Here is a 9287-nt window from a genome sequence, read left to right on the forward strand (position 1 = left end):
GCAGAGAACAACCCACGTTACATGGTTGTTTTCTGCACCTTCCACTCCCAGAGGGCAAAAGCTGTCTGGCGGCCACAGGGCTATCGACCGTGTCACCAGCGTACAGCCCTCACGGCTGCTGAGGTAATTCAGTGCTCGCCTTTCTCACACGGGGCCGGAGTCCTGCTGGAGGCACAGTGCGGTCTGGCCCACGCTGCATGGTCGCTGTGTCCTGTGAGAGCCGGCAGCACGCTGGATACAGCGCTGCTTGGGAAAGGGCTGCTCCCTTCTCTCCGTGGGGCAGGAGCCAGCTCACCTGAAAAACTCCCCGGGGAGAAGAGCAGCAAACAAAGTAGCCAGGGACTGTAGTTTTACCACCAAGCACAGCTGTGGAGGAGACAGGGATGAATGAAGTTCAAAATCTGTCTATTCCAGTTGACAAGTTTAGGCTAAATGAGGGGTAAATAAAACCTGTGTTCCACCAATTTCAAGGGTAAAGTTGGGGAACACTGATGCTCCTTTGAAACAGGGCATGAAAAGTTAGAGGTCAGAAAGCACAAGAGAAAGTAATCCATGAACTGATGATCAGGCTAGGCCGTACATGAAAGCATATTTGGGTGCTGCCCACACTCTACCATGGGCTCTTAAAAAAAAAAAAAACAAAAAAAAACAAAAACAAAAAAACCCCCACCCTCCTCCTACTGAAACAGAGACAAGTATGCTGCAAGTATGTAGCACTCTGAAAATTAGAATTAAAGTTTCTCAAGCTCAGAAATCCAAAATGCGAGGCATCCATGATTCATTTAATTCTTCTGAAAATGTGTGCCATAGTCCATGAAAGAATTGCACTTTCTTGTATTTGCAGGTTTCTTTCAAGCTGTTTCCATGTTTATAAGATCTAAACTGAAATAGTTGTGTTTCTACCTGCTTTTGCAAGGAAAGCTGAAGAAACTTGTGTTTCTTCCTCCTGTGGCACAGCTGGAAATAGGATATTTAGAAAGGCAGCAACCCATACAGTATCAGCGTGAGAGTGTTGCTACAGTCTGCAGCTCTATATCACTGGCTTTCCTTTGCACTTTTTTCTCTTTCAGAATTTGGCAAGAAAGGTTATTTAAAAACCAGTCTACATCTTGATAGTCTTCAGGCCACCGCAAATACCGACTCCTTTGTAAAAAGATTCGAATTGGCTTGTGTTTCATCAGTTGATATTGAGAAAGTGACCCCACCACTACCATAATGAGGACATCTTTCAGATCACAAAAGTATCTGCTCTGGGCAAAATTAAAGGCTTCCACACACCACCCATCTTTGAGAAACTGCCTTGTCACAATGCAAACTGTTTTCCTGCTGTTCCAAATGGCATCACGAATATTGTTGATATGTTCTTCCCCAGGCAAGAAATCTCTTTCCTCAAAGCACAAGGTAAATCTGTTTTTGTCAAAATACTGTGAATCCAGGCGTTTAAGTAAAGCATGCTGGACCCATTCAAAGTCATTTTTGCTGTAGCACAAATATGCATCGTATCTATACTCATTTGTATCAGCTGCTGGTTGATGGCTGTCTATCAAAGTTCTTGTGATAGTTTTATACCAGACAAAACAAATCCCCCGACAGCGAGTAAAAATGATGACTGCCAATAGAAACATTACCAGGGTGACAGAGGTGAAGATGAATACTGAGAACCTGAGAGACTCCTGGAGTTCATCTTCATCGCAACCATCATACAGCAGAGAAGACAGAGGTACTCCTGCAAAAGCAGGTGGGTATAAACAGTATCTGTCAGATTGTGAGCCAGCTAGGGTTACATTGGTTTCATTTAGCCACACTAGTAGGCTCTTTAAAGTACAGTCACAGACGTACTTATTATGTGTTATATCCAGGACACTCAAAGTCATAAAGATTTCAGGCTCAGGGGAGAAAAGCTGGTTTCCAGACAAGTTTAGGTTTGTTAGGCTTTGTGGAAAAATCCCAGGAGAAAGATGAGACAATAGGTTGGAAGCTAGATTAAGTCTTTGTAGAGATGTTAGACCTCTGAAAACCTCTTGTGGAAGAGCACTGAGGTAGTTGTTATTTAGATGTAGAACCTGCAGTTTGGAGAGTGCCCTGAACACATCCAAACATAAATCTCTCTCCCACACAAGCTGTAACATATTTTCTCCTAGATCTATATAGATTATCTGATTGTTTTCTATAACATTAACTCTTTTCACACAGTAAGAGAATCGATTCTGTTTTAAGAAGATATACTGCAAATCTGGAACTTGGAAAAGTATATACAGGTCACCCAGGTTTGCCAGCCAATTTCTTTCTAAATCAAGATATGTTGCAGCTATTGCTCTGTCAACTACAGACATTAGCTTATTGTCACCTAAAAAGGCAGTGGTCACATATGGAAAAGAAGGGAGTTTTTTAATGGCGTTGTCTCGAAGATCAATTATTTCCAGATTTACCAACCTACTGAATGATTTTTGACCAATAATCCCAATATGGTTTTGCTGTAAATCAATATGCATTACACTATGCAGCCCCTCAAAAGTATAATCGTACAACTCACCTAAAAGATTACTTGAGACATTGAGAGTTTTTAGGTTTCCCAAGCCAAAAAACGCWTGCCTTTGGATTTGATTTATCTTGTTGCTGTAGAGGTTCAGCAATTCCAATTTACCAAGGCTTTGAAAGACAAAAGGATTGAGAGAGAAAATGTAACCAACTGAAATATCAAGCAAACGAAGATCACTCCCTGCTAGACCTGTAAATGTATTTTCATCTGGATTTTTTAAGTTATCAAAGCCGAATCCTGAACCCATTATATGAGGACTAAGTTTTAGAGAACTGATTTGAGTCCCTTTTATGGCTGTACAGAAATACTGGACTTTCTCTGTGCTCCAACCACTGTGACCAAGGTCCAATGAGCTCAACGTAATGTTTCTGAAAGGATTTGGGCATTTGGCCCAGGCCATTAGACTTGTATGGTATAACTTATTAGAATTGAGGCTAAAAAATAAAAATTTTTTTCCTTGGAAGCTGGTGAGATTGCTTTCACACAGGTTGGATATCATATTGAATTTCAGGTCCACAGTTTTCAAGACTGTTAGATTATAAAATAAGGGATGAGGCTGAAGTTTTGTGATTTGGTTCCCTGAAAGATCCAATTCTTCTAAGGACCTCAAATCTTGAAAGTAGCGTTCCGTCAGGATGGAGTCTCCAAGACTGTTCGCATACAGCCGGAGTACAGTCAAATTTGGCAAGTCCACAAAAGCATCAAGATCCAGTTGAAGAATCTTATTGTAACCTAAATCTAAGACAAGAAGGTTTGGCAAGTTCCTGAAAGCTGCTTTTCCTATGATAACAGGAAAGACATGCTGTGTTCCGATTTCCAACACCAACAAGTGCTCCAGCAGTGGGAATGAAGTTGCGTTCACTTGTCTGATATAGTTGAAACTTAGCAAAAGCTTCACTGTATCCTTTGGCACAAGTGGAACATCTGTGAGGTTGCAGAAATAATACACGGAGATTTGGCCTTCTGAGTAACAGCTTCTAAATGCATATATACCTCTAGCTAGAGATATTCCAAAGACAAGTACTAGCTGTTGATGTAACATCATTAATCTGTATGAAAAAGTGAAGACAGTAAGAATTAATTATGCAATTGGCTGTCTAYCCAATAAGGTTGTGTAGTATGTTTTTAACCATATAGAATAAAAGACAAATGTCACACTAAAAATGACTAGTGATTTGGGGATTTATCCTTTCTCTGAAAGTCTAATAGGCAACTGATAGTCTGGCTGCTCAGAGGATGGGTTCCAAAGAGATGTGAGCAGCTAATACCTGAAAAGTAATTCTCTTTTATGTATCTTAAGGTGGGCACCAAAACCCCACTAGTTAAGCGTGAAAATCTTGAAAATCTTGGCCCAGCTTTTTAATTTGCATCACTGAAGTGGCAACAGTAGCATATTAGCTTAAAAATCATTCCTTAATCAGTTATCCAAACAGGGTTCAACAGTTTGGGCTATAAGTGCAATACTCCAATCATCTCAACAGAGCAGGCACCATGCTGGTCTTTCCCTGAGCCCTCTCCTTGTGAGGGTAACCACTGAAGCTGGTTGGAATTCAGATCGCTGTAACAGAGCACTGCCTAACTCAGCCAAAAATTTTAAAGAGAGGGACTTCATCTGGGTCTCCATGACCTTAAGATTAACCCTGCAAAGTGAAACTGTTCTTAAAAAAGTGGCAAAACAGTTTTGAACGTATAGGCAGGAACAAGGCTAACAGTGAAGGAAAAGAAAAATGCTGTAGCCTGAAGCAATGCTGCGAGAGTTCATGCTTGTGGTCACTAATTATGTGATGTAAATTCACATTTTTGTGAAAAACTACATTTGCTGAACTCAAGATTGCCAGATTCTACAAAAAGGTACACAACAAAGTATGCAACTCACTGATGAAGGCATTTATTAATTTATTCCCTCTTTGGATTTTCCCTGCATCATGCCATCTGTCTCTCTCATTTTCTCTCATACAAGAACATCTTCAAAGTATGGAAGATTTTTTTTATTGAGCATGGTAAAGAACAGAGCAAATTATTAGCCCTGAAATGGTGGTTTGTGTACTGTAGTTTAAAGACCTGTTAACTAAGATTGCAACCATCTGCCTCTCCTTTTTAAAAAGCACTCACTGAAATGATTTACTGACTAACAATCAGCGGAAGTAGTTTTGTAACCTCTGGCACAATCTGCATAAAAATTGGTTAGTGTAAATCCTTTTGGAACCAAATACCTGGTGGACATCTAATGGCAGCTAAGTAAATCTATTTCAGAAAGGAAAGAAATGTTGGGCTTTGAGGCAGTGATTAAAAAGACGTAACTATCATTAATTATTATTATCAGTWGAGCATACTGTTTCTTTAAAGCTTTAGCTTGCCCAGAGCACAGGTACAGATTAGGAAGATGCTATGCAGAATATTTATCTCCAGAACTAAAACCATCTTATGCTTGTTGCCATCATGCAAATTGTACAGACTTCTGGGAAATAAAAATGTATGTCAGTAAAAACCACTATGATATTCACACTGCAAACACCAAATAAAGAGCTAGCCCATTTTTTATAGACTATCTGCTGAATAGGGATTACAAGCACATTATAATACCATCAAATCTTACAACTTTGACACACTCTCACAGTACCTAATGTTGTCTGGAGACGTCCTCAAACTCATCTGATTAGAGTAAAATCTTAACTTCTAAGTACCTAAAAAAATCAGTGATTGCTAAGATGAGCCTGAAAATGTCAACCCTAAAGGCTTAAACACCAAGTGGGAAAAATGCATATCCTACAACTTATTTTAAGTTTTTAATCTTGTCATTTTTTAAGGCAATCTCATGGTTTTAGGACCAGACCAATTCTTGAATGTGAGTGAGTTTATGAGTATAGGATAGAGTGCTAAAGTCTTGAGTCCTGGCATTCAAATTTCATTCATATCTTATCTCAGTAAGGATTTTAGTATTTGCTCCAAAGAAAAGCAAGTTGAAGGTAGTGAATATCAAAATTCTATTAGAGATTTTAAATGCATCTATGGGGAATTATTCCCAGCACTGACTAATAACTGTTCTTTCTATCCTCTATTTTTGACCCACCATGTTAAAATAGAACATTATAAACAGTAATTAGGTAGGTATTTAAAACTATGTTACTACAAAATATTGTAGGTTATTAAGAAAAACACAACTAAACATACATTAGATCATTCAAGATGTTTACTTTTTATTCTTCTCTTTGCTTGAACCATGAAAACAAAACACCAAGTTTCCCTTTTATTATTTTGCTATTATGATGGCTCTTGTTGACACCATAATATAACGTTGCAAATGTACCATCCAGTTAGCACAAAGCAGTTGTTAATTATATTTATCTTTCAAATGTTTAAATTTATATTCCTGCTATTTGCCCAAATACTATGACTGTTTTTTAAAGTTTGGGCAAAGTCACAGCATTACCAAAACAAACGACAAAGTATTTTGGAAATCAAAATTTAACAGACATGTATCTCAGCTTACGATAAAAAAGAGCTCAAAATTTTTAAAGTGGAGCTATTAGAAAACATTGTTTTTTTTTAAATTAAAAATAAGATTTTATTTTTATTATGAGAAAATAAGAAAATGACGAAAGATTTCTAACTGCCTCTGCTTTTACTCCTATCTTCTTTTCCACATTATTGTAAGTTGAAGACGTCTCTAAGAACCTCTTAACAGCCCTAACACTCAACTTCAGCTCAGGTTTGGTGACAAGGATGGTTTCAAGTTTGCTCCTTCAATTTTTTTGTGCAACTACTACCTTTTCCCGCAAATCTTGGCCCTCTGTGAGTGGAAGAAAGTTGCTGGCAATAAGTAATGCTTACTGCTCTCAAAGGTTTTTAATTTAACAGAATGCCTCTACAAAGCACTTTACACAACCCTGCACCATTGTACATGAGCACCTGAATTTTGGGAAGAACATTCTTCCTACAAAATGACCATCATCCTATCCACTTACCTGCCTGTACAGGCACAAGGAGATGAAGAGTTGTGTAAATGGCTAATTTGTTACTGAAAATAACAGCAATGAAGGTTAGAGAAGTAGAGCTCAATATGTGGGATTTTGTTTCATTCTACTGTGGCACTGTCAGAAGGGGGAAGCAATAAAGGGAAGGAGAGAAGTAGGAGGAGGAAGAAAAAGAGAGCAAATGCTTTTGCAATGGAAAGTCCTAAGCAGAGTATGTTTCATGTTTCATATCTAAGGAAGAAACTTTTACCCTGGAAGATGGATATTTTTACCTAGATCTAAAGGCAGCAAGCACATGCATACAGAGTACAAACATTCTAGCTCTGGTCTCAGACTGCTCAGACAATATGCTTCTAAATGAGTAAAACCAGATCCAGCTGTTTTGAGCAGTCTGGAACTGACCTGTGCTGCTGCACTAACTCTTTTTTTAAAACTCATTTTGGTTGACTTTGTTTTAATCAGCTAGAAGCCTTCACCAGCACAGCAAAAAAGGAAGAGAACTGACAGTATTGGGGAGTGGATGTTGTAGTTCCTGTCCAGCTCAGTACAGCTGTTCATACCTCAGGACACCCGCAGATGCTCAGTGTGTACGGCCTGAAGTATTGAAACTACAGCTGAAGAGGAGGGCTGTCACCTTTCCTATGCGGACAATCCAGGAAAGAAGTTAAGAGTAACAACTACTCCGACGGAAAGTGACAAAGCACTTGCCATTCCCTTTTCCAAGCTCCCAACAAAAATGCACTGGAGGCCAAATAAAGAAAGAATAGGTTACTTATCCTACATTTGTCCTTGCTGATGGCTGAGAGTATTCACTTGCTTTTTTAGAAGAGTGATATATAAGGAAATTCTGCAGTCTCAGGAGTGGTTTTGTGCTGAATCAGATTTCAATAACCTACTGCAGTGACCATAATATCCTTCCACAGAGACACTTCCTAGATGACTAGTCAGCAAGAGGAATTGGGTACTCACCTCTGGAACAGACTACTTGAAATAACTGTGTGAAGATGGATCAAAAATACTGGTCATTCAGGCATTCAGGATGTGGTTGGTGGATTAAAAAAAAGACTACGCAGAGGTAAAGCTGGTGAATTTTTCATTATCTGCACAAAAGAAAAGGAATGCAAATTGTTTGCTCGTACTAACTTTCATGAGAAAGTCCAAGCCATTTTGCGTAGGTCACTCAATCACAGGTGTGTGTGTGTGTGTGTGTGTACGCATGCGTGTGTCTATAAAGGTAGCAGTATCTTTTGACAAATGTGTGAAAGTCTCATCTCTAATTACCGCAAACCTATAGAGGGAAAAAAACTTTAATCCTCTTGCCAAGTTGAAAGCCCCCCCCACACTCCAAAGCTAAAGGCCTTGCTGTTGGAACAGCAGCATGTGAAAGCTCACTTGGAGGCTGCATGACTGCTGCTTTTATCATGATGGCTGCAGCAAAACACCATTATTTGCCACAGATAGCACAAAATCTCCCCAGAGAAATGGAGGAATGAAAGAAAGGCTCGAACAACTTTAGAACGTATTTCTTGCCTGTAAAATCGGTGCATGGAAAATATTCCTCTTTTCTTCCTCTCCATACCCAAATGCACTACACACTAAAGAGACATTGAGAGGGGCCATTAAGATGGTTATGATTTTTTTCTACAGTGAGATGGCTTTGTGCATAAAGTTACATTGATTTAACTTAAAATTTGATAATTTGATTTTCACACTGGTTTCATCATCAGTGTACAACTTTGCTTGTGAATGTTTTCATACTATATTTAAGCCAAGTTCCACATGTACATGTCCAGATTCAGGCTAACTGAACAGAAATTGTCTTCTGCTCATCTAACCAAAACTACAGAGTTTGCTACAGTTTTTATTAATAGGTTTCTAGGCAGACTGGAGCAACACTTATGCTTCTGGCCAATTCTAAAATTTGAAATAATTCTCCAATTTCAAATCTTATCATCAATAGATGTTTCAATGCAGAAATCATATCATTTTAAATGTTTCACTTCTGATTTTTAGGTGCTTATATAAATACATTTTTGCCAACTTCTGTCCCCCTTTTACTTTCACCAGCATAACCATCCTGCCTAATATGGATACTGCAGGGACACAAGTATAGTTAAGATCTAATAAACTGGGGATCCTGACCATGTAGAGCTTCTGAATTYGGTTTGAAGTAGTTACAATCTTAGTATGAAATCGTTCTAGCATACTGCACCTCTATGCAAACAGGGAATCCAACATTATTGGCAAACGCTGCAGCATGTCTTTCCCAGACCATAAACAACAGTCAGTTGTTAAATCATTTTGGGGCAAGGGATCAACTGATTCCTAGAGGAGTTTGTTAGTCATAGACCTTCCTGCCAGAAGCTGGCAAAGTGCAGCACTGACATACACCAGTATCACCAATAATAAAACTGGCTGCTGATACAAACCATATGGGCAGGAAAGAACCACTGAGAAAAAGGAAAAATTAGTAGGAGGAGTTTGGAAGCTTTGAGTGGGTGAGGACATTTTGCTTAGCTACATGATAAGCCTGATTCAGTATAAACAAACTAGGCTAAAAGGACTCCCAAATTTCAAAGGCTTGATTCAATCCATGAATTCTGGAAGAAGAATCATGACAAAGCCAAAGAAATCCCGATTCTTTCTTCTCTCCTCTTTCTAACCCAGTTTACTTTTCAGAACAAATGTTAGGAAAATGTTCATATTCTGATGGTATTAGAGTTTCAATAGCTGATCTTTGCACATTTATAACTGACCCTTTGCCACTGGTGCTT

General features: G+C 38.8%; 1 protein-coding gene across 1 annotated transcript; it reads right to left on the bottom strand.

Moving 5' to 3' along the window:
* Window positions 1-276: 276 nt before the first annotated feature.
* TLR5 (toll like receptor 5) lies at window positions 277-7758 on the bottom strand. The gene is made up of 2 exons (XM_026055961.1): window positions 7483-7758; window positions 277-3588 (listed from the first exon to the last, which is right to left on the bottom strand). The coding sequence occupies exon 2, from the start codon at window positions 3582-3584 to the stop codon at window positions 999-1001; it is 2586 nt and encodes an 861-aa protein (XP_025911746.1). The 5' UTR covers window positions 3585-3588; window positions 7483-7758; the 3' UTR covers window positions 277-998.
* Between the last annotated feature and the right edge of the window lie 1529 nt (window positions 7759-9287).

Source organism: Apteryx rowi, unplaced genomic scaffold (genome assembly GCF_003343035.1).
Source record: "Apteryx rowi isolate R43461 unplaced genomic scaffold, aptRow1 scaffold_128, whole genome shotgun sequence".
Taxonomy (NCBI): domain Eukaryota; kingdom Metazoa; phylum Chordata; class Aves; order Apterygiformes; family Apterygidae; genus Apteryx; species Apteryx rowi.